The following is a 22,997-nucleotide window of genomic DNA, read 5'->3' on the forward strand; positions in this document are numbered from 1 at the left end:
TGAGCGCAATAAGCATCATCACTATTGCGTTCCTGCGACCTGATCTGAAGAAGGGGAGGTACTCGGTGGCTCATCCGCAGTCGGGTCAGACTTCTCTTAGGTCTTTCCTCGATGGATGCGCGTGCATCGACCTGATCGGCGTGGGAACGTTCGTCGTTGGAGTGGCGCTGATTATCCTGGCGACCAGTTGGGGTGGCTCAGCTTATGCTTGGACATCACCAGCCGTTCTGATACCGCTTATCACCGGCCCGTTATTGCTGGTAGTGTTCGTGGTGTACCAACGATACATGGCGCCGGGCCGACATCTCGCGCAACGGCTTCCGCGGATCATGCCCGTGGTGCCATACCAACTCTTTCACGAGAAGGATGTGACCCTAGTATGTATCATTTCCGCAGCAACAGGCGCAGCTCTCTACGCCTGCTTCTACTTCGCCGGTATCTACTTCACTCTTGTTGAGGGTTTCGACGCTGGTAAAGCTGGGCTCCAGCTGCTGTTCTACGTTCCCGGGATCGGTATCGGCGTATACACTGCCATTATCATGTGCAACGTACACCCTCGACAGACCATCTGGCCCTTATTGATCGGTACAATCGTAGAGACAGGTAGCATCGGAGCGCTATCATGGGCTATACGTGCTCGCCAGAGGACCGCTGTCAACGTGCTCATGGGCGTCGCCGGGTTCGGTACTGGCATCCGCTTTATGCCAGAGAACCTACACCTGACAGGAATGTACCGGGACAAGATCGCTGTCATTCTCGGCCTTTTGAGCTTCGCTGGTCCTTTTGGTGGAACCATAGCTTTGACGGTGATGGGCTCGGTCTTCCAGAACAAGATGTCGGCCTACTTCGTCGGTAGCGAAGGGTCATCTAGAGTCGACGTCAACTCACCCACCGCATTGAATGCTATCAGCGACCTCTCGTTGGAAGATCTGGAACGCTTCCGATCTGCTGCCGCCAACGCTATTAGTTGGTCGTTCATCTCCATTTTGCCATTTTTAGCCCTCAGCATCGTCGCTGCGTTAATGCTAGGCAACGTCTGGATATGCAAGGACAAGAAAGCGATGAAGGCGACATCTCCCAGCGACCCGACAGTGAATACGGACGCAGCGCTGCAAGATCAGACGCAGAGTGTGCAGCGGAATGGAAGGCCGGAGGTGCTGACCGGAATCTACCTCTACGCTGTATTGAGAGGAACAGTAGCTTCACAGCGGCACTTGGGCCCGCTGGAGGTGCGGTTAGATCGTCACAAGGAGAAGAAAGACAGCAGGGAGAGTGCTTCGCTATGATGTCATGATAACATTCCGTTTATGGTTAGACCGAATCCACGGGCCAAATGCCCCTATCGTAACGAAGTGGCTGGAGTCCCAGCCATCCGCGTTCCCACTACAGCGATCCCTCAAGCAACATGAAAATTGTCTATCGCATCATGCATCTGCCTCAAGACTGGCCACAGTTTTCTTCGTCCGCTTGAGTTGACTCATCTTCGTGATCAGCTCCCCGATTGCGGCCACGGTCCTACCGCGCATGATATCGAAAACCGCAATGTCCGCAGCAAACTCCTTGCCAATCCAGTTGCGCAGCTCGACTGCGACAAGTGAATCCACCCCGAAAGCGTGAAGGGGTTTATTGACGTCAATCTCCTCTGGAGGGATGGACAGTGCGCGGGCGAGCTTGCGCGCCAGCGCCTCGAGGACTACTGCTACTCGCTGCTCATCGTCCTCCGCAAGATTGAACAGCGTGGCAGCACTGACGCTGCTCTGTGTGTTGGCCTGGTTCGTGCCACGGGCTCGAGAGAAAGATGCGAAGAGTGGGCGCTGCAACACCTCAGCGGGTTCCAAATTGCGCTCCAGCAGATCGACAGGAGTTACCAGACCCATGGCAATTTGACTTTCGCCTATCGTGTGCGGCATATTGGCACGCTTTGGGTCGCAGTATATGGTCAACAGTGCCAGGAACTCATCCTCCTCAATCTGGCCGAGACTCCCGGACTTTTTGAAGTTCTCGTGTAAGCGTTCAGTCTCCGCGACGATGCCAATGGTGCGCATGACACCCAGGTCAATGGACGTTGCGCGCTGCTGGTGCTGGACTCGATGACGTGCGAGTGCATCTTGGAAGGTGCAGCCTGCTGCATAGTTGGACTGACCGATGTTGCCTGCGACGCCTGCCACCGACGATAACATGATGAAGAAATCCAGATCGCGAGGAAGCACGGTGTGGAGGTTCCATGAAGTGTGGGCTTTGGAACGGATAGTCTGAACCCACTGAGTGTGACTCATGTTGTCGAATGTCGCGTCCTACGAGACTTGGTAAGCGATTCCTCGAGCGTGAGTATTGGGAGACTTACATTCAGCATCATGGTGGCATTGATGCAACCTCGAATTGGCGGCATAGATTTTGCGCATGCAGCGAGAAGATCAGAGAGCGACTCTGCATTAGATGCATCACACTTCGGGGTGCACACGTTGATGCCTCGCTCCGCTAGTTCGCTCACCAGTTCAGCAGCTGCTCCCGAAGAAGCACCAGATCTTGATGGTACGATCAGATGTCGCGCGCCCCTAGAGGCCATCCATTTGAGTATAGATCTCCCGATGCCACCCAGTCCTCCGGCAACGATATAGCTGGCGTTCTGGTCGAATTGCCACGATCGACGGCGGAGAACGCGTTTCTCAACTAGTTAGTCTTGATCGATACTTATGACCTGACAAACGTACCTGCACTTTTGCAGAAGGATCGATTTGGATGATGATGCGTCCAGTATTCTTCCCGCTCTGGAGATATCTGAACGCGCCCTCAACGTCTGACACCGGGAAAAGGTTCAATGGCCTCGGACAGTGTATGTTCCCTTCTCCGACGAGATCCATCGTCTTGTGGAGCAAGTCCCGTCCCATTTGCTTGCGATTCAAAGCAATATGGCGCAGATCGACCGCGAAGAACGAGACATTGTTCGCAAAAGCCGCCATTGGGAGTGAAGAATTGGCGTTGATGTCAGCTTTGCCAATCTCAACAAACCTGCCATATGGTGCGACGCATTCCCACGAGGCACGCAGCCCCTCTCCCACAAGAGAATTCAACACGACGTCAACGCCGTACCCATTTGTGAGACGCATGATTCCTCTCGCGAAAGTCGTGTTTCGACTGTAAAAAATGTGGTCGGAAGGGATCCCATACAGGTCGATGAGATGCTGCTTCTTGAAGTCGAAGCCTACGGTCACGAATATTTCAGCGCCTATCAATTTGGCGATCTGGATAGCAAGCTGACCAGTCGCACCAGATGCAGCATGAATCAGAATCTTTTCTCCTTTTTGCAATCTCGCAACTTCGGCCAGGGAGTAATAGGCTGTTATGCCACAGTTTAGTACTGCGCACGCTTCTTCGAACGAGACGGCCTCTGGAATCTCAACGGTAGCCCATTCGTCGGCGCGAGGAAACATTCGCATGCACCCAACACCGCAAATGCAGACTCGGTCTCCTGGTTGAATACGTGTACAGGCGGAGCCTACGCGCGTGACTACACCAGCACAGTCAGAGCCGAAGGTATCTTCTTCCAGTCGACCGAGCGCCTGGAACATATCGCGGAAATTCAGGCCCCACGCTTTGGCTTCAATTTCGACCTCTCGGTCTCCGAGGGGAGCATGATGTTCAGTGTCTTCTGCGAAATGCAATGTTTCAAGAGAGCCTCTGCTTCCAATCTCGATCTTGAGTGGTGGACCGGGAAGCCAGGGCTCTGTCCGCATCTGTGGCTTGACCATTGAGTTCAAGTCCATGTTCAGATCCCTCTCTTCTACGAGCCGTCCGGTCATCATGTGGCCGTCGCGTAGCACGTACTCGAGTTCCGGCGACTGCGCTGAGGACATTACGTCAAGTACATCCCAGATGGCGTTGCATCCGCTGATCCAATCGCGGACCGTATCCTCAATCGAGAGCGTTACGATACGCTTGTTAGCGAACTCTAGCCGCATGGCCCGAAGAAAGCCATCCTTGAGACTAGCACAAGGATAAGGAGAGCAGTCGGTGTTGTTGGGGAGCATAGCAGAAGAGACCCACAAGAGATTCTCGGATACATGCACCCATTCCCGAATGAGCTGAAATGCTTCAGTCGATGTGGACATCAGGATATCCCCACTTATATCAGCGAGAAAGACGACGATATCTTCTTTCGACACTTCGGCAACGCCAACCTGTGTGAATAGGCATATTCTTGTCGTCGTACGGGATGTTCCGGGCTTTTGCTGCAAGAGTTGGGTGCCCAAACCATAGTGAGACTGGTTGGCATCGTTGACAACGAACAGTATTCTGCCACCTTTATGTGAGGGCTGAAGGTCTTCGACGGCTGTGGAGAATATCACACTGCATTGATGCGCAGCAGGCTCCTCATAATCGCGAATAACGAAGTCGTTGCCCGAGAACCCGTTTTCCCGTAGCAAGCGATCCCACTCCGGTTCTGTGATGGTAGGTCCGGAAGTACGGAACTTCTCTTCGCTGAGCCACCAGCCAGGCAGTATGCCAAAGCCAAAGTTCATGAGGAAGCAGTCTGGCGCTGTAGTCTCATGGAAAATGAGTTTGCCTCCTGGCTTCAATGCACGCTTGAGGTTCTGGAGCGTGGCGGCGAGGTTCTTCGTGGCGTGGATGACACTGCCGGCGAGGATTACGTCGTAGGTACCAGATTGGAAGCCTTGCTTCGTTACGTCGCTTTCGATATCAAACGTCTTGAAGATCATGCGATCTTGGCTATGAGAGAACTTTTCGCGTGCCTTCTCGAAGAAGCCTGGGGAGACGTCGGTGTAGGTGTAGCTAGAGAATGCGGTACCGCCAGTGCGGTTCTCGACGTCGCGAAGAGTGGAAATAATGTGTTCCGTCATAGCGCCTGTCCCTGAACCAACCTCAAGGATCTTCTGTGTTGGGTTCTCGTGCGCCACTAGGCTGAGGTACGAGATGAATTTGTCATTGTACACTGGCGCGAACATGGCTTTGTATATGTCTTGGGCGAGGGTCGTGGAGAAAAGCAGTTCGAGCGCATTGATGTCGCCGCGTACGATGGGGACAATGTGCTCTGCTATCTCGATGAACATTCTCCAGTCCGGGAATTGCATACTCAGATGATTGAGCTTCTTGTTCAGCTCTTCATCCGTGAGCTCTTTTTGCGACAGTATCGGTACGTGCTCAAGGTGTAGCTTGAGCCATGACAGATATTTTTTCATGTGTGTTGGTGCTGTAGACCAGTCCGTGTCTTCCAGTCGGTCGAGGTTGCGGTGAACAACGGCGCGAATCGTCTGCTCAAGTTCGATGATGAAGTCGACTTGCGTTGACTCATCATCTGCGAAATAATCAGCTTCACAATACGCCTGAAGCTGGCTTGGCTTCATGAGCGATAGCTGGGGCTTCCAATCAAAGCCATGTAGCAGCTTCCTTTCCACTTCGTTCTTCGTTTCAGCACCGAGCACTGGCGACATCTCTAGACGCGATACATGGCAAAGCGGGGATCCGTCATCTGCGAGCGCTGTAAAAGAGCTCTCGATGCCTTTGATTGTCTTCTTGAATCTTGACGTTGTGAGCATTCTGATGTGGCGAGTTTGAGGGTGTTGCCACCCAGATGCTGATATCCAGGTATCATAAACTTTGTGAGGAATAATTGTCGGTAGCTTGTCTGACATGCCAGTAGACGGAGCAGTAAAGCAGACTTGGCAAGCTGCATCAAGTACTGCTGGGTGCACCACCCCTTCGTAAGAATACATGGATGCGCTGACGTCGACGCTCGCAATACCGAGCTCGTGCCCATCCCAGCGGATCTTGTCTGCCAACGCGAACGCTTCGCCGTATTTGAGGCCCTGGTTCTTGTGCCAGTCGTAGAAGTCCGTCTTGCTTATAGGAAGCATGCATTGTTGTTCCGCGGCAACGTAGCTATCGAGCAATGATTTAGCGTGAGCTCTCGCCTCAAGACCACAATCTACTTCTGTGGCAGTCTCCTCGTATTCCACATGCACTTCAGCTCGGACACACTCAATCCACTCGCTGTCTGATCGAGCGAAAATACGAACTTCTGAACGTGTCGACGTCTTCTCGTAGTCCTGACGAAGCGGGCGTAGCTGAGTCACCACTTCGGTCTTGCTCGTAGGCTCAGAGCTAACGACGATGGGATTCATGAATGTTGCTTCCTTGATATTGTAGCCCAAAATGACTTGGTCGGTCTGAAAGTGTTGTTTTACGGCTTCTAGAGCCATCATAATCATTCCTGTAGCCGGGAAAAGCGCCTGGTCACCTACGACGTGGTCTGCAAGCCAAGGAGTCTCTTCTAGACTAAGCATCTTTCGCCATCGCGGCTCGGAAGGATTCCAGTCCGTAGCACATATGCCGAGAACGCTTCTTGGTGCGTTGTTGCGCATCCGCCAGTCTCGGCTAAGTCGAGTCTCGTGCCAGTATGTCTGCGAACGATCGAAAGGGTACTCAGGCAAGTCAACCAGGATCTGCAGGCGTTCCCTTTGAGCATCTTGTAGGTTCGCCGCATCAATTGACGGAGCATATCCATGCGTAAACAAGCACCCGATTGTCCTCAGGGTCGATCTGAGAGAAGAATCGAATTTCGACAACAAAGACATGTACCTAGCTTGCTTCTTGGTCGCGTACTGACCCAGTGTCTCGTTGGAAGGTCTCTTCAGTGCTGCGTGAGGTCCGATTTCGACATAATCATGTATAGTGTGATTGCGATCGAGCTTCGGTGCTGTTACGGCAAGGTGTCGCAGGGCGTCCGCAAATCTGACGGGGGAGACAAGATTATCGACCCAGTAACTACCTGTGACCAAGGCATCGGCATCGACTACTGTGCCAGTCACAGAAGAAACCATGAAGATCGAGCTTTGTTGCTGGCCTCGTTCGAGTGGACCCATCGACGAGTAATACTCCGCGGAAATGGCATGCATAGCGGGAGAATGGTAAGCTACGCCCGTTCTCAGTTTCTGCGCGAATATGCCATCTTCATCCAGCCGATCTTTCAGCGTGTCGATTTCGGCCTCATCGCCAGATAATGTTACGTTGAAAGGGCTGTTGACGCAAGCAACGTGGACATTTCCAGAGAGAGAAGCCTTGGCCAGGTATGCTGAAACGCCACTTTCGGGAAGATTGACTGACATCATGGCTCCGGGACGAGGTAAAGATTCCATAAGGTGATTAGCCAGTCTTCCTCTATGGTAAGCGATTTTACATGCGGACTCAAGTGACAAAGCACCGATACAGTACGCCGCGGCGACCTCGCCAGAGGAGTGGCCAACCACTGCGAGTGGCGCAATACTGAAGCTTCTTAGTAGTTCCACAAGCGCTATCTGGAGAGCAGTGCAGAGGGGCTGGCTGAAACGGGGCTGATTAATGTTGTTCCCGTGCGCCATCTCGTCTAGTCAAGAGTCAGCGTGGATGTCAAAGTAGAGGCAGTTGGCTGGCGTACCAAGTAATGACCACGTTGCGCCTAATGAGCGAAACATATCCCCCATCCTGACCAAAGTTGACCTGAAGATGGGAAATCTGAGCAGTTCCCAGCCCATTTGAGCGTACTGCGCACCTTGACCAGTGAATATCCACGCCATGCCAGCCTCTCGGGCTGAACGTATCAGGGTCGAGGTAGCAGCGCTGATGGTCGTGAACTTCTCGCTGGGATCAACGACTGCGTATGCCCTCCACGTCATGACACTCCTACGAGAGGACAGAGTATAGGCGAGGCGACGTAGTTTCTCTTCATGCCCTAATACGCGATTGTCGAAGTAGTCTGCATACTGCTTAATCACGAGTCGTAACGCAGCTTCGTCCCTTGCAGACCAGACGAGTAGCTGAACACCCCCTTCCGGTGCCTTGACACTCTGAGTAGTACTCTCGGTTGTCGAGCCATTCATATGAGCAGGATCAGCGGTCACCCCATACTCGCTGGCATGGTCGTTGCCATTCGTGCCATTCATGTTTCCATTTGGAATATTGCCATTCATTTGTGACTTCTGCAGAGTCGAAGCAACCAATGTATTGTGGAAGCTTTGTAGGTTCATGGACTCAAGAGTGTGATATGCATCGTCCAGTATGACATGTCCATTGGAACCGCCGAATCCGAATGAGTTGACTGAGATGCGACGCAGCCCATTGGTCGGCCATGGGATGCATTTCGTGGGTACCTCAACATTGTAGATTTTGGCGTTGATCTTTGGACTGATCTTCTCGAAAAGTGCGCTTGGTGGTATGACGCCCATTTCCAATATCATGATAGACTTGAGGATTCCAGCTAGTCCGCTACAGCCTTCGAGATGGCCTATGTTGGATTTGACGGACCCAACATATAGCGGGTGTTTTTGTGATCGGCTAGCCCGGAAGGTCCTACCTATCGCCTTCATCTCCGTGGCATCTCCGAGCTGGGTACCAGTTCCATGAGCTTCGACATATCGTGTAGACTCAAATCCCAGATTGCTGCTCTTATAGACTTGTCTTATCAACTGCTCTTGCGATTCCGCGCTGGGCTGCGTGATACCTGGTGTGCGTCCATCCTGGTTTGAGCCAGTCGCCCGAACTACGGCACGTATGACATCTGAATCTCGAATGGCATCCGAAAGCCTCTTGAGTACCAGGACTACCGCACCCTCTCCACGGGCGTAGCCATTGGCACGGTGATCGAAGCTGTAGGAGACGCCGTCTGGTGAGAGCATCTGCATGTTCGATAGGTAGAGTGAGATTTCGACGCTGAGGAGGACGTTTGCTCCGGCAACAAGAGCCTAGCGCGCGTCAGTATTCTTGTGGTGGTACGATCTCTTAGGGTAGCGTTACCATTGAGCTCTGGCCGCTACGAAGCGATTGACAAGCCAAATCCATCGCAATCATGCTGGTCGAGCATGCCGTATTCAGTTGGATGCTAGGCCCTTTGAAGTCGAAGTACCAGCTGAGCCTATTGGCTAGAATAGAAGGCGAGGTACCAGTCGCGGTATTGGTCGGTGCTTCGTCGGGGTCTCTAGCCAAGATTCTGCTGTAGTCATCGGACATGGAAGCAGCGAACACTGCCGTCTGTGATCCAGCAAGGGTTTCTGGTGGAATTCCAGCTGCAACAGATTAGACCTCGCCGACAATACTGGTGATGCAGAGATAGGGCAGCACTCACCATTCTCCAGTGCTTTGTATGAAGTTTCCAATAGCCATCTCTGTTGAGGATCCATCGATGCGGCCTCTTTCGAGGTTATGGAGAAGAAGGCTGCATCAAAGGCGGCAGGATCTTCTTTGACAAAGTGAGCATTCGTGGAGTATACCTGTCAACCTCCATTAGCATCGGCTGCTCCCTTGACGTTTCGTGGATGTAGCTTACCGTATTATCCATCGCTACGTTGGAGCTGTAGAATGCATCGATGTTGCCTCGGGACTTAGGCCACGGACGACTGAGGCTTCTGCCTCTTTGAAGATTGTCCCAGAAGCTGTGATCCTCATTATCACCTTCCGGTAGCTTGTACGACAGCCCAACGATAGCGATGGGCTCCATGGCTGTGAGGCTTCGGCGTAAGTTCACAGTGTTCAGTCACTGTTCAAGTGCGGTGCTCATTCAGTTACACCAAAACATATCGGAAGAGAAAGCGCATAGAGATGGTCATGCTATTTCGAGCTTTCCCAGGTATGATGATCTTGACGTATGCTGGGGTGCGAGGTGATTGGCCGTTGCTACCGATGGTATGGCTATTGGTGGTGAGCCATTACAGCCTGTGGCCCCCAAGGCAGACCTACAGGAAGCGTCAAAATCCTTGGAGGTTATTTCCTTGAAAGAGTCGATGCGCGTGCAGGGGTGGCTGCATGCGAGTTGGTTTCCAAAAGCGACCAAATGTCAGCCGTTAATATCGCCTACTGCCACCCACGTACGTTCAATCTGCCGTAGCCAGTCAGCTTGATAAAGCGCCGGCAAGGCAGTCATCCACTGCGCTGGAATCATTTTTCCTTTACTCTACCGCTTTTCCCGTCAACCCAATCTGCTTACAAAGGCAGAACCACATTCGTATACCATAATCGCTTCACATCATGGACCCAGCTGCACTCGCACAGTCTTCGCCAGAAGAGCAGGCTATATTCCTAGCCGCGCTTTTGGAGGGTCCAGCTCTAGAGCCACCCCTGGGTGCGAGTTCAAACTTCGACCACCCAGGCGGAAGCCATGCTATTGGCTATAGTGTTGTCTTGCTCGGAAGCATTGTCGCTGCACTTGCAGTTCTGCTTCGTTTGTGGTCGAGAGCGCTGTTGAAGACATTTCGCATCGAAGATGCGCTCCTGATATCGGCTCTGGTAAGCATCTCAGTATCCAGAAGACAAACCAAACTAAACAGGCTGCAAAGGGTCTATTTGCTGGACACTCATATGTCTTATACGAACTCGCGATATTCCCAGGCTTTGAAGTTCATCAGTGGAACATCCAGCTCCAGAATCTGTTTCCAATCCTTTACGTGAGTGCGACAGCGATCGAGATATGAACCTGAACTGAACCTTAACAGCATGTTCATCTGGGCTCAATCTTTTACGGCTTGGTCATCATGCTCCTGAAGGTAGCCATCTTGCTCGACTGGCTCAAGATCTTCGTGCCTCGTGGGCAGCGCAACGCCGTGTTCTGGATTTCCCATGTCATGATCTGCGCGAACATCCTCTTCTATGGCGTCGGCACCTTGGTCGAGATCTTCCAATGTAGTCCACGGACCAAGATATGGAATCCTTTGGTAGAAGGGAAGTGCCCTATCGACATGAGAAGCCACAACATGGCTGCGGGTATCGTCAATCTCATCTCCGATTTGGTCATCCTCGGGCTGCCACAGAGGGTGATCTGGCAGCTACACATGTCGCGCGCCAGCAAGATCGGTATCTCGCTCCTCTTCGGTATCGGAATATTCGCCTGTGCGAGCGCAGCGGTGCGCCTGTATTACATTTACAGGCTGTTGCACACATCGGACCAGTTGTATATTGTCTCCATCGCGGGTCTTTGGGGTGTAGGCGAGATGACGGCTGGTTTCCTCATCATTGGCTTCCCATCGCTTCCCAAAGTCGTCAAAGCCCTGCCATTCTCGGATTCTGTTGTCTCGCTCTTGCGACAGATAACGCGGCCGGGCTCAAGCGGTCATGCTGAAGGTCAGGCCGAGACGCGTCGCGGGCTGCCGTCGTGGCACAAAGCCGCACCACTAAAGAAGCGTCGCGACCAGTTCGAGGTCAGCGAATTGAGCGAGTATGATCTTCCCGATCGTGATAGGGTTCACATGGGTGATAGGCGCTAGGTAGAGGGTGCATGGCTGGCATCGCGGGTTGGTGGGATCGCATTCTTCGTAGTTCATCACAGTACTGGAATGGAAAGATGCAGGTGCCCTGCTGTTCCCGGCACAACTTCGGTAAACGCGTCCCAGCCACTCGCCTGGGCGTGATCCGCTGACGTGAGCCCATTCATCACGTGACGAACACGAATTGCCCTGCGCGTCATGACGATCCTCCCCTCTTGCTCTCCTCACTGCTTGATACCCTGCCGACTCTGCAACATTCGCCTGCATGCAGGTAAGAGCTCACCAATATGATGTTGCATGCCGAGTTTAGGCACCCTTTCGACCGGTCACTGTCTGTGGTCGCTACAGCCGCGTTGAGACGCCGCACGCTTCAAGCTGCAAGGGTAGTTATGGCCCACGGATAGTGCCACCAGATCCAGCATCTCATTCGCCTATACTCAGCCTCCCTGGAGCGTCCTCCTCTCATTGCCTGTCTCAATGATATAGTCAGATCGATCTGATGGCTGTGTCGCACCGGCTATGCACTCATCTGGGGGCAGGTCGTACATATAACGACTATCTTGACTGTGCAGTGCATCACTCTCGGTTATTCCTGTTACACACCTGGGCATCTACTTTACGAAGGTTTCCACAGAATGGGTGAGGCATACGACCCAAGGACCGTCTTCAGCCCCAGCCGAGAGTTGGCAGCCCGCATCGGGAATCAGAAGCCCCGACAAAAAACAATCCCATCGTCCTCATTCTATCGCAACCTGGAAGACGCACTAGAAGTTAAGAAGAAGTCACACACATTCTATTCGATTCAACAGAACCTATGGCAAGCGGCCGAGTCCACAGTCGACTTCATCTCCAACGACATTCTCTCCTTTGGTACCAGCGGTCTCCTGAAGACAGAATACTTGAAAGAGCTTTCCCGATATGATCAACACAACCCTGGGGCGCCGGGATCGCGACTCGCCGAGGGGAACTACGCCTACATAGAAGAAACCGAGCAGCACATCGCTAAGTTTCACGGCGCTGAAACGGCATTACTGCTGGCTTCTGGGTTCGAAGCAAACGTGGCCATATGGACGTCAGTACCGCGACCGGGCGACGTGATTCTATACGATACCTTGGTGCATGCCAGCACTCATGAAGGGATTGACCAGAGTCTGGCAGGAGAACGAGAGAGTTTCGCGCACAATGACATCGAGGACTTTCGCCGCATCCTAACATGGATCATAGAGTCCAATCCGTTGATCCAGAGAGGCGCAAGATCAGTCCTAGTAGCTGTCGAGTCTGTCTATAGTATGGACGGCGATGTCTGCCCGTTGCAAGAACTTGTTGATGCAGCGAGGGAGCTGGCTCCCTGTGGGAGTGTCCAGTTTGTGGTGGACGAAGCCCATAGTAACGGCATCTATGGGCCGCAAGGCAAGGGTCTTGTGTGTGCTCTTGGTCTGGAAAAAGAGGTGGCTATAGTGATGCATTCATACGGCAAGGCATTGTCGTCAAGAGGCGGTATGTATCTCACGGCCTACATTAGGGCCAAGAATACTCACTCGCGAAACAGCTGCAATCCTTGGAAACGAGACAATCAAATCTACGCTCCTGAACTTCGCACGAACTATCATTTTCACGACTGCGCCTTCATTCGCATCTGTAGCACTTATCCGGACAGGATACAGGCTGTTAGAGTCGGAAGTTGGAAGACAGGTAATCATCCTCTTCATATCAATGTCCATGGCGATCGCTCTCTAACATTGCACCAGGCCCAAGAAAAGGTCCACGATCTTGTAGATTTCTTCTTACAGTCAATCATATCGCACCCCCTCTGGGAAAGCGCAGAGCAGACCGGGCTACTCGCCATCCCTCTACTAAAAGACTGGGAAGGATCACCAACGGCGACATCCCACATCATCACGATCCGCACCCGACAGCAATACACATACTGGCTGTACTTTCACCTCCTTCTAGACGGATACTGCGTATTCCCAGTCGAGCACCCTGTCGTTGCCAAGGGCGAAAGTCGCTTAAAGGTTACATTCCACGCCGGCAACACGGAAGAGCAAGTAAGCGGGATGGTAACATCAATTTTCGCGTGGATCCAGGAAATGATGGAAATCGAGGGAAGCCAGGATCATGCGCAGCGAATTGGCGTTTCGCAAGCTGCACACAAGGTCTATACTTGGATGGCGCATGAAGAGCTGACTGGGTTTGGCATGCCTGCTTCGATGGTGAGATACTGAATGTATCTTCCATTGGCCTCACGATCATTACCCGGGTAATACGTTTCGTCTCGAGTTCGCCTTGGTAGTTCAAAGATTATGCACAATGTGACAGGGATGGAGTAGCCTGGTCAACCGGGCGTAAAACGCATGCAACAAACGAAGCCAGCCGCGTTATCCCTCATATCAACTTCATAAAGTACCAAAATGGCGGTCCCCGAGCCGCGAAGATCATTGCTTCATGTACATGTTGTGGGTAACACGAAATATGCACGTAAGCCGTTGAGGCTTGGCAAGAAGGATTGGGGGCGAAGTCAGATCATAGTTGCAGAAAGGTTGGCGGCAGTTCCTTCAGCCTTCACATGCTAGCGCTTCGGGCCGGTGGATCTTGGATGCTCATACGTGCATGTAGCATTCTTCCGTCGAGGCTTTTTTGGAGATCAGGATATGCCCAGGTTGTTTAGTCCAACCCCCACCTAGAACTTTTGTATGCTTGTTGTTGTTCAAGTATTGGATATACGCAATGACCAAGTCTCACCGTGCTCGGATAGAGTGAGACAACCCAGGCTTTGTCTACACACTCCAAGCTGCCATATTTCTGACTTTACACGCGATCGTGCAATAGAAACCAGGTAATCTTTCATAGCCTCATTATCCGTATGAGACAATTTCTGGAGTTTGACATAGCCTAATGTCCACGTGAAGTCCATAAATCACGCGGGCCGTGCACCACGATGCAGCGCCGCTGCCTAAACAATTACTGTGCCACAAACGCGCAGAACCCTTACACGGGCCACGGATGAGGTGGCGGCGTTGTTTCTGGCTCACCTTCGCTCCCGTCAATTCTCCGGCAACCACTACTCTTTCACATTGCCGTCCGTTTCACAGCACGCAAGCATGGTGCCTAAAGGTGACCTAAGTGGGAAGGTACGGCGGCGCCTATTTGATTCGCGCTTTCCAAGGTTCACGCTGACATGTGAAGATGGTATTCGTGATTGGCGGGTCTAAAGGACTGGGGAAGGAGATGTCGAAGGTTATGGCGTCTCAAGGTACGAGCGTGGTATGCCTAGAGTGTCGGTCGTCCTTGTTGAACAGCAACGTATAGGTGCTCATGTGACTATCTTTGCGCGCGGGCAGACGTCGCTTGACGAAGCCAAAGATGAGATTCTTGCAAGCAGAAGAGACGAAAGTCAGCAGGTTGCGGCAATCGCTGCAGACCTTGGCACACCTTCAACAGTGAGTAGGCGTCCGGTCTAACACCCATAAAGAGGAGGCAAGTCCAGGTTAGCATTCTAATGATACTACTAGGCGTTTTCCCTTTTCGCATCACAGCCGACAATTCCGGATATCGTGTACTGTGTTGCTGGCGGTACACCGTCGGAGTGCGGGTACTTGCTCGATCTGCAGCCTGAGGTATTCGAACGATGTATGAACAACAACTACTACTCAAGCCTGTATCCAGCGCAGGCGGCAATGAAGCTGTGGACTCAAGATGACGAAGACGCTGCGGTGCCATTAAGCCCAAAGTTGAGGAAGATTGTGTTCGTGAATAGTTCCGCATCGCTTGTCCCAGCACCTGGCTACCTAGCATACTCCGGTAAGTGGTTATGCATCGTCTAAAAATGGTACAAGTCTTGAAGCCAGTATACTAACTGATACTGTGTATTCGTCAAGCCGCCAAAGCTGCTCAACGCTCACTTGCCGACACCCTACGCATGGAAGTAATGAGATACTCAGGCCCAAAGAGCACATACGCCGTCCAATGTATCTTTGCGCACAACTTCATCACGCCAACCTTTCTACAAGAGCAAAAGACTAAACCCGAACTTACCAAGCGCATTGAAGGCACGTCGGGCGAGCTTCACGAGTTGGAGAAGCAATTTCCCTACGCTGCGAAGATTGCGCCCGAGATTGTGGCAAATGTCGCGAGCGGCGACTATGCTGTATGTGATGGGAGATTCGATCCTCAGCTATTGTGGGCGAATGCTATGGGTGCGAGTCCGCGGCGCGGATGGGGGATCGTAGATACGCTGATGGCTATGTTCATGCTTCTCGCGTGGCCGTTCGTGAGGCGCGATATGGAGAAGAAGTGCTGGGGTGATGCGTTGGGTGCAAAATAGGACCGAAAATACGAAAGTATGACAGCCATTTTACATCATGAAGGCCCTGTAATGCTTTGCGCAGTGTGATCAATAATCGTAATCTCTAAGGTGCTGCGTATGCCTTGGCCTTAGCAAGGGCCGGAGCGAGGGCGTTTCCGCCATTTGAGGTTTGCATGTGATCGAGAATGCGGCACAGCTACTGCATCTTGATCTTTTGTTCCCCGCCTGCACCCTTGCACTCGACACACATTCCGGTCTCATCATGGGTAGCCTGCTCAGTTTAATCCGTCCCATGCCACCGCCTCCATCTGATAGCGCACGTTTCACAAATCCGGTGCAACGTCCAACCCACTTGTGCGGTCCGCGAACCATCTACAATAGCGTCAAAGATCTCAGTAAACGTGTCGACTTCTACGAAGAAATCACCATCTTCGCTTGGCCATCACACGGAGGTGTGATCGTACTCGAGAGGCCCTGCCCTGCAGATTTCGACTTTCTCGGCCCCGACCGTCTCGATCCACCGAAGAAGCGTCACGCCACTCGACAAGAGGAAGACGACTTTGCTCAGCGATTACTATTGCTGGGTGGGAAGTGGTGGGATTCTCCCGCTAGACACTCCCTCTTCACTCAACCCCACCACTTGCAAGATGAGGACGAAATGGCTGCTCTCCCGGAGCCGACGGCGAGGGAAAACGCGTGGGTTGGTGTCGCATGGCCTAGTTCGGGCGGACTGGTCGTAGCTGAGTGGCCGACCATGATGTACCCCGGTGGACGCATGGACGACGTCGCTCCAGACGATGTGTCGAGGTTGTTCCTATGTGTGACAATGGACGAGAAGGCTGCAGTGCTGATGGACAGCAAACTTGGAGGGAAGTGGTGGATAGGAGTCGAGGATTACGAGGGTAAGGCTTTCATTGGCAGCTGGGGAAACCATCGAGGCGAAGTTGGCGGACTTCAACAAACGTGGCCAAACGAAGGAGAGAGCCAGAATCCTGGTAGTAAAGCTCTGCCTGGTCAACGAGTTCTCTCATCCAGAGAATCAAACTTCGATGTAGGAAAATATTGCTGACGTGTCGAGTATACCTTGCCCTTTGACTTTCGAACCGGACGTCAGGCCGCAAGGCGTGAAGAGTCACACCCTGCCACGCTGATCGCGGATCCGCCTGAGTCGCATTGAACCATGGTCATTGCAGGCGGAACGTTGGGTAGGCGTGGAGTGATGATCTGATGTGGCACCAGTTGGGCCGACGCGACTGGTCTAGGCCATATCGAGTATAGTGCAGCACGAGTGACGTAGCTGCGATTGGCGGGGAGCTCTTTGCCTGACCGGAAACCTGTACGAGGATCCAGAAGCTTCTACCGACAGGGCAGAACCCACGCCTAGCTTCGAGACATGACGAGAAACCACACGATGTCACTGACGGCTTCCTGACGCTTCGTGAAGTGTTGAGTAAAGCTGCCTTTACCCTATAAATATTTCTCGAGTCCTTTGTGCAACACTTCCTTTCTTCTCCAGAGATACCCAACAACAACACACTGCACACACGATTCCTGAGTACGAGCTCACGACACACGATTATTACCTTTGGCTTCGGGCCATATACATCAGGCTATAGTCACGAATCACCATGACTTCATTCGACGCCTACACCGACCGCGCCGCGAAGGCTCTAGCAGACAGCTTCGATCTAGCTAAGGGCTATGCGCACTCACAACTCACACCCCTCCACCTCGCCGTCTCGCTCATAGATCCGCCCAAGGATCTGGCGAACCAAGTCGACGTACCGCCGCCGCCGCTATTCAAGCAAGTCCTCGAACGCGCGAATGGCGACCCACAACTCTTCGAGCGCAACCTCAAGAAGGCTATGGTAAGGTTACCAAGCCAAGACCCTCCGCCAGAGCGGACTTCACCTTCGCCAGCCATGGCCAAGGTGCTCCGCTCCGCCGAAGACTTGAGCAAGACACAAAAGGACAGCTTCATCGCCGTCGACCACCTCATCCAGTCCCTCTGCCAAGATGCGCAAATGCAACGGATCCTCGCCGAGTCGAACGTACCGAACGTCAAGCAGATCGATAATGCCATCCTGGCACTCCGAGGCACAAAGCGAGTAGACTCCAAGTCGGCAGACGCGGAGCAGGAGAATGAGAACTTGAAGAAGTTCACCATCGACATGACGGCAATGGCACGAGAGGGCAAAATCGACCCAGTCATTGGTCGAGAAGACGAGACACGCAGAGTCATCCGCATCCTGACTCGGCGAACCAAGAACAACCCAGTCCTCATCGGAGAACCTGGTGTTGGTAAGACTACAGTCGTCGAGGGTCTTGCCCGCCGCATTGTCGACGCGGATGTACCGGCCAACCTCGCAGCCTGCAAGCTGCTCTCTCTCGATGTCGGTGCTTTGGTTGCTGGCAGCAAGTACCGCGGAGAGTTTGAAGACCGCATGAAGGGCGTCCTGAAGGAGATCGAAGAGTCGAAGGAGATGATAGTATTGTTCGTCGACGAAATCCATCTTCTCATGGGCGCTGGTTCATCCGGAGAGGGCGGTATGGACGCTGCCAACTTGCTGAAGCCCATGCTGGCCCGTGGACAGCTTCACTGCATTGGTGCGACAACCCTGGGCGAGTACCGCAAGTACATCGAGAAGGACGCTGCCTTCGAGCGTCGTTTCCAGCAGGTCCTCGTCAAGGAACCGTCCATTCCCGAGACCATCTCCATTCTCCGTGGTCTCAAGGAGCGCTACGAAACCCATCACGGAGTCACCATCATGGACGGTGCCATTGTCGCATCAGCCACCCTTGCTGCCCGCTACCTTACCCAACGTCGACTACCCGATTCTGCCGTTGACCTTATCGATGAGGCTGCGGCAGCCGTCCGTGTCACCCGAGAGTCACAACCCGAAGCGCTTGATAACCTCGAGCGACGCCACCGACAACTACAGATCGAGATCCACGCGCTCTCCCGAGAGAAGGACGAAGCCTCACAAGTCCGTCTGAAGGAGGCGCGCGCAGAGGCGGCCAACATCGAAGAAGAGCTGAAACCGCTTCGTGAGATGTACGAGCGCGAAAAGGGTCGCAGCAAGGACATCCAGGAGCAGAAGCTTAAGCTCGAGGGCCTCAAGACGAAGCTTGCTGAGGCCGAGCGTATGCGCGACATCCAGACTGCTTCTGATCTCAAGTACTACGCCATTCCCGACGTCGAGCAGCGCATCAGCGAGCTGGAGCGAGACAAGGCCCGCGCGGATGCAGAGATGTGGTCTCACCAAGCTAGTGGCGGTGGTGAGGCTCTCATGAGCGACTCTGTTGGTCCAGACCAGATCAACGAGATTGTCGCTCGCTGGACCGGTATCCCAGTCACTCGACTCAAGACTACAGAGAAGGACAAGCTGCTCAACATGGAGCGCCACCTCCAAGAAGTCGTCGTTGGTCAGAGGGAGGCTGTCGTCTCCGTCTCCAACGCCATCCGACTCCAGCGCTCCGGTCTGGCCAACCCCAACCAACCGCCCAGCTTCTTGTTCTGTGGTCCTTCAGGTACCGGTAAGACACTCCTCACAAAGGCACTTGCAGAGTTCCTATTCGACGACGCAAAGGCCATGATCCGCTTCGACATGTCTGAGTACCAAGAACGTCACTCCCTCAGCCGAATGATCGGAGCACCACCCGGCTACGTAGGCCACGACGCCGGAGGCCAGCTCACCGAAGCCCTGCGCCGCAAACCTTTCTCCATCCTCCTCTTCGACGAGGTCGAAAAGGCCGCCAAGGAAGTCCTTACCGTGCTCCTCCAACTCATGGACGACGGCCGCATCACCGACGGCCAAGGCCGCGTCGTCGACGCAAAGAACTGCATCGTCGTCATGACCTCCAACCTCGGAGCCGAGCACCTCTCGCGCCCCAACGCGCCCGACGGCAAGATCGACCCCACCACTAAAGAAATGGTCATGGGCGCCCTCCGCAACTGGTTCCTCCCCGAGTTCCTCAACCGCATCTCCTCCATCGTCATCTTCAACCGCCTCACCAAGCGCGAGATCCGCAAGATCGTCGACGTGCGCCTCGGCGAAATCCAGAAACGTCTCAACCAGAACGGACGCAATGTGCGCATCGAGATGACGCCTGAGGTGCGGGATTACCTTGGTTCGGCGGGCTACTCGCCGGCATACGGTGCTAGGCCGCTTGCTCGCCTCATCGAGAAGGAGGTGCTCAACCGGCTTGCGGTGCTTATCCTCCGTGGTTCTATCAAGGAGGGTGAGACCGCGAGGGTTGTGCTTGATGATGGACATATCATGGTGTTGCCTAACCACACGGACAGTGAGGATGATTCGGAGATGTACGATGAGTCTGATGCTGTTGCTGAGTTGGATGCGGAGGAGGATATGGATCTTTACGATTAGATGAGTTTGGACAAAGTGGGAGGTTGAGTTAGAGGCATTTCAGCACAGGCGTTTAGGGATTGATTGGTTTCGGAAGAGTGCCCTAGTAGAGGCATCATGATGGGATTATGATTCATGGTTTGATGATTGTTGATGAAAAGTAAAGGCGCGGGTTGGCGTTTTACTGGGTAACATGCTTGATGACCGTGTCTTGTACATAGTTAATGAGAATCACATTTCAAATACCTTCATCTTCATCATGAGTTTGTGGTCCGCCATTGGTGTATGATTGCAACATCTCAATGTCTTCAGAGATGACCATCACGTTGTACAAGCTGTCGTTGTCTTGCAAAGGCCACGCTAATCACGACATCGTCATGTTCAAGTGTCAATCGACATTTACCACTAACGTATCGCACATTCACGAGCATCACAGCGGACATGTAAATTTCCCAGTCATGAACTTTTGTCATTTCTTCGTCTAACGTTCCCATGATGGGCTTACTTGGCCAAACATAAGCTTGCCCAAGCCAGGGTATATTGAATCCCACACCACCACATATCGAGACAGCCTCTAGTAGAAGAAACCGAGAATCTTGCCAGCAACGTGCTTCCTGCGGGCCTCCTCGTGGTCCATGATACCAGCGGAGGTGGTCAGGACAATGTAACCGAATTGACGCGAGGGAAGTAGCTTGACGACCCACTTCTCCATGTCGCGGAGCTGGACGTTGTAGCGGGGAGAGATGACACCGGTCTTGTTGATGCGGCCGTTGAGCTGGATGACGATCTTGCCGTTGCGGTGGTCGTCGACCTCCTCGAACTCGCCAATGTAACCTGAAGAAGAGAATTAGTGTATGTTGCGGCGAAATAAACATCAGACGTCATGAAAGGGATCCGAAGACGTGTAAGTCCTCCGCAGTTAATTTATCGGACACTTAAAGCTCATTGATCGTGGGGAGTCGAGATCAGTGAGTAGTTATCAGCCCGAAGAGGTGATGGGGTTGCTAGCGGAGGAATACACGTCTTTGGGGACATGACGCGTGATGTTATAGATGAACGAGTCGACGTACCGTGACGCTGCATGACAGTGAGGAACTTGACAATGACCTTGGAGGAAGGACGGATCAGGACCTGGCGCTTGCCAGCCTTCTCAGCCTGTTCAGTTGTTAGCGCGCGTCCATGTTCACCTCCAGCGCTGTAGCTTACGTTGTTGATGGCGTTGAGCGCATCGTTGAGGACGGAAGTCTTGACCATTTTGACGGTTTAACGGGAGATTCTCTGTGGCGGAGGCGACTGAGGTATCTGCGCGTGCGTGGTTAGCCTCCAGATGCCAGAGCATGGAGAGTGCCCTTGCAGAAGGGTTCTTCAGCTCGTGTCGAAGAGGAGAAGCAGTGTCGCCCTCATCCTTGCGGACGGCGGCGATTGCATCCCCGGGCTCTGAAGGGCACTCGGGTCCAAGACATACCTCGTGAGGGTGCGGTGGGCGGTAGGGAAGGTCGGTGTTGCGAGAAAAGTTCGAGTTTGGAAGGCGCAAATTGGTGTGGTGGACCGTGTCCTCGCTAAAGGGGCTGGGCTTGGCAGCAACGACGGGACCCTTGCAGGCTCAGTGCACCCAGCACCAAACTCCAACACCTGGTTGTCCTGCCACACGTCGCATTCACGATACAGAGAGAGGTTATGTCTACCGAGCACGGGACAACATATCGCAGTGCTTATGGCTTGAACTTCACATATTTGCCATGTTATCGCGCCTTCACGTGTCCTCGCGATCGCCAACTGTCTTAGTCATGACGTAGCGGCAGTCACTTTGCCTCCCATTATCCCTTACGAACCTCATGTGTAGACATACGGAAGTTCCCTCATACACTCTAGTCCACCCTTCTGTTTCATCATGTCTGAAGCATGCTGTACCTGCGCTGCGCTCCTATCCTCTATTCCCCCAACGTACGATGAGAAGACCGAGAAGCCGTCGCAGTTCGAGCGCAGACTCGACTGCTGCGGGCGTGCCATATGCGCCAGATGCTTGACGGATAACCCTAGATTTCAAAACTACTGCCCATATTGCCAGATAGCGACCGGGCCATCAGCACTACCACCACAGGGTCTCCGCGACCCTCCTACGTATTCGCCACCGGGCGAGCAAGTCGACGACGAACTGCCACCATACTCCGCAGGCAACGCGCTGCAACCACCATCTGAGAAGTCGAGGACAGACGCCGAAGACGCGCCTGATGTTCTGCACTTTGTCGACCAAAACAACGACTCGATCTTATCGCTATCGCTCCGATATGGTGTACCCGCCGACGCCTTACGCCGAACGAATAACCTATATGCGGATCATCTGCTAGCGGCGCGTAGGACAGTACTCATTCCGGGAGAGTTCTACAAAGGCGGGGTTAGTCTAAGCCCGAGGCCACTAGAGGGCGAGGAGGAAGAGATCAAAAAGACAAAGCTACGGAAGTTCATGGTCAAATGCAAGGTTGCAGAGTAAGGGCATCACCTTCCACCATATTGTGTACATGGGAGAACTGACATCTTCACTAGATACGACGTTGCACTCCTTTATCTCGAACAAGCCAGCTACAACCTCGAACAGGCGATCACTGCGTACAAGGCCGATGAAGATTGGGAGAAGACGCATTCTCTAGAGGCCGCGAAGAAGGGCAAGGCGAAAGAGTCGCAAAGCTCAGGGCGACGGAAGTGGGGCTTTGGAGGCCTCACAGGTCAACTTTGATAGCGCTTCCGAGCCGATTCTCCGCTCATGGCGTTTCGAGGCGCTCCGACGATTTGGTAGCTTGGGTATTACCATCGCAGTCAGCGAGCGTGTGTAGATGTTTCGAATGGCCGATTAATATACTATGCCATATATTGGAAGAACTCTTGTACTAAGGATGGCAGAATGCACAACACAGCATTCACCTTTCCAACGATATCCCACGTGCAGAGCAGTTTGGACGATTCATGAACTTCCATCAGCCTATCTAAGAAAATCGACTGAGCTTACTATCAGGAGGATCTGCTATTTTCGTTGGTCGTTGCTTCCAAAGTCTCACACCTCGCGTCAAGCGCTCATAGCCA

General features: G+C 53.1%; 8 protein-coding genes across 8 annotated transcripts; 6 read left to right on the plus strand and 2 right to left on the minus strand.

Moving 5' to 3' along the window:
• Nucleotides 1-329: 329 nt before the first annotated feature.
• J4E92_010420 (uncharacterized protein) lies at nucleotides 330-1,286 on the plus strand (the record flags this gene model as incomplete). The annotated part of the gene is made up of 1 exon (XM_051501758.1): nucleotides 330-1,286. The coding sequence occupies one exon, from the start codon at nucleotides 330-332 to the stop codon at nucleotides 1,284-1,286; it is 957 nt and encodes a 318-aa protein (XP_051347993.1).
• Nucleotides 1,287-1,424: 138 nt separating this feature from the next.
• Nucleotides 1,425-9,487, minus strand: J4E92_010421 (Type I Iterative PKS; the record flags this gene model as incomplete). Its single annotated transcript, XM_051501759.1, has 7 exons — nucleotides 1,425-2,294; nucleotides 2,462-2,665; nucleotides 2,712-7,090; nucleotides 7,547-8,735; nucleotides 8,788-9,056; nucleotides 9,116-9,260; nucleotides 9,317-9,487. 7 exons carry the CDS (start codon nucleotides 9,485-9,487, stop codon nucleotides 1,425-1,427), a joined length of 7,227 nt encoding a protein of 2,408 aa, XP_051347994.1.
• Nucleotides 9,488-10,014: 527 nt separating this feature from the next.
• Nucleotides 10,015-11,246, plus strand: J4E92_010422 (uncharacterized protein; the record flags this gene model as incomplete). Its single annotated transcript, XM_051501760.1, has 3 exons — nucleotides 10,015-10,272; nucleotides 10,323-10,430; nucleotides 10,479-11,246. The coding sequence occupies 3 exons, from the start codon at nucleotides 10,015-10,017 to the stop codon at nucleotides 11,244-11,246; spliced, it is 1,134 nt and encodes a 377-aa protein (XP_051347995.1).
• Nucleotides 11,247-11,881: 635 nt separating this feature from the next.
• J4E92_010423 (putative secondary metabolism biosynthetic enzyme) lies at nucleotides 11,882-15,570 on the plus strand (the record flags this gene model as incomplete). The annotated part of the gene is made up of 3 exons (XM_051501761.1): nucleotides 11,882-12,694; nucleotides 12,995-13,459; nucleotides 15,196-15,570. 3 exons carry the CDS (start codon nucleotides 11,882-11,884, stop codon nucleotides 15,568-15,570), a joined length of 1,653 nt encoding a protein of 550 aa, XP_051347996.1.
• A 244-nt stretch (nucleotides 15,571-15,814) lies between these two features.
• On the plus strand, nucleotides 15,815-16,607 carry J4E92_010424 (uncharacterized protein; the record flags this gene model as incomplete). Its single annotated transcript, XM_051501762.1, is given in 2 exon segments — nucleotides 15,815-16,454; nucleotides 16,474-16,607. 2 exon segments carry the CDS (start codon nucleotides 15,815-15,817, stop codon nucleotides 16,605-16,607), a joined length of 774 nt encoding a protein of 257 aa, XP_051347997.1.
• Nucleotides 16,608-17,180: 573 nt separating this feature from the next.
• Nucleotides 17,181-19,940, plus strand: HSP98 (Heat shock protein hsp98; the record flags this gene model as incomplete). Its single annotated transcript, XM_051501763.1, has 1 exon — nucleotides 17,181-19,940. The coding sequence occupies one exon, from the start codon at nucleotides 17,181-17,183 to the stop codon at nucleotides 19,938-19,940; it is 2,760 nt and encodes a 919-aa protein (XP_051347998.1).
• A 553-nt stretch (nucleotides 19,941-20,493) lies between these two features.
• CRP27 (40S ribosomal protein S22) lies at nucleotides 20,494-21,173 on the minus strand (the record flags this gene model as incomplete). The annotated part of the gene is made up of 3 exons (XM_051501764.1): nucleotides 20,494-20,753; nucleotides 20,990-21,074; nucleotides 21,126-21,173. 3 exons carry the CDS (start codon nucleotides 21,171-21,173, stop codon nucleotides 20,494-20,496), a joined length of 393 nt encoding a protein of 130 aa, XP_051347999.1.
• Nucleotides 21,174-21,810: 637 nt separating this feature from the next.
• On the plus strand, nucleotides 21,811-22,653 carry J4E92_010427 (uncharacterized protein; the record flags this gene model as incomplete). Its single annotated transcript, XM_051501765.1, has 2 exons — nucleotides 21,811-22,406; nucleotides 22,464-22,653. The coding sequence occupies 2 exons, from the start codon at nucleotides 21,811-21,813 to the stop codon at nucleotides 22,651-22,653; spliced, it is 786 nt and encodes a 261-aa protein (XP_051348000.1).
• Between the last annotated feature and the right edge of the window lie 344 nt (nucleotides 22,654-22,997).

The sequence above is a fragment of the Alternaria infectoria genome (genome assembly GCF_024043175.1).
Source record: "Alternaria infectoria strain BMP 0036 chromosome Unknown scaffold_36, whole genome shotgun sequence".
Classification (NCBI taxonomy): domain Eukaryota; kingdom Fungi; phylum Ascomycota; class Dothideomycetes; order Pleosporales; family Pleosporaceae; genus Alternaria; species Alternaria infectoria.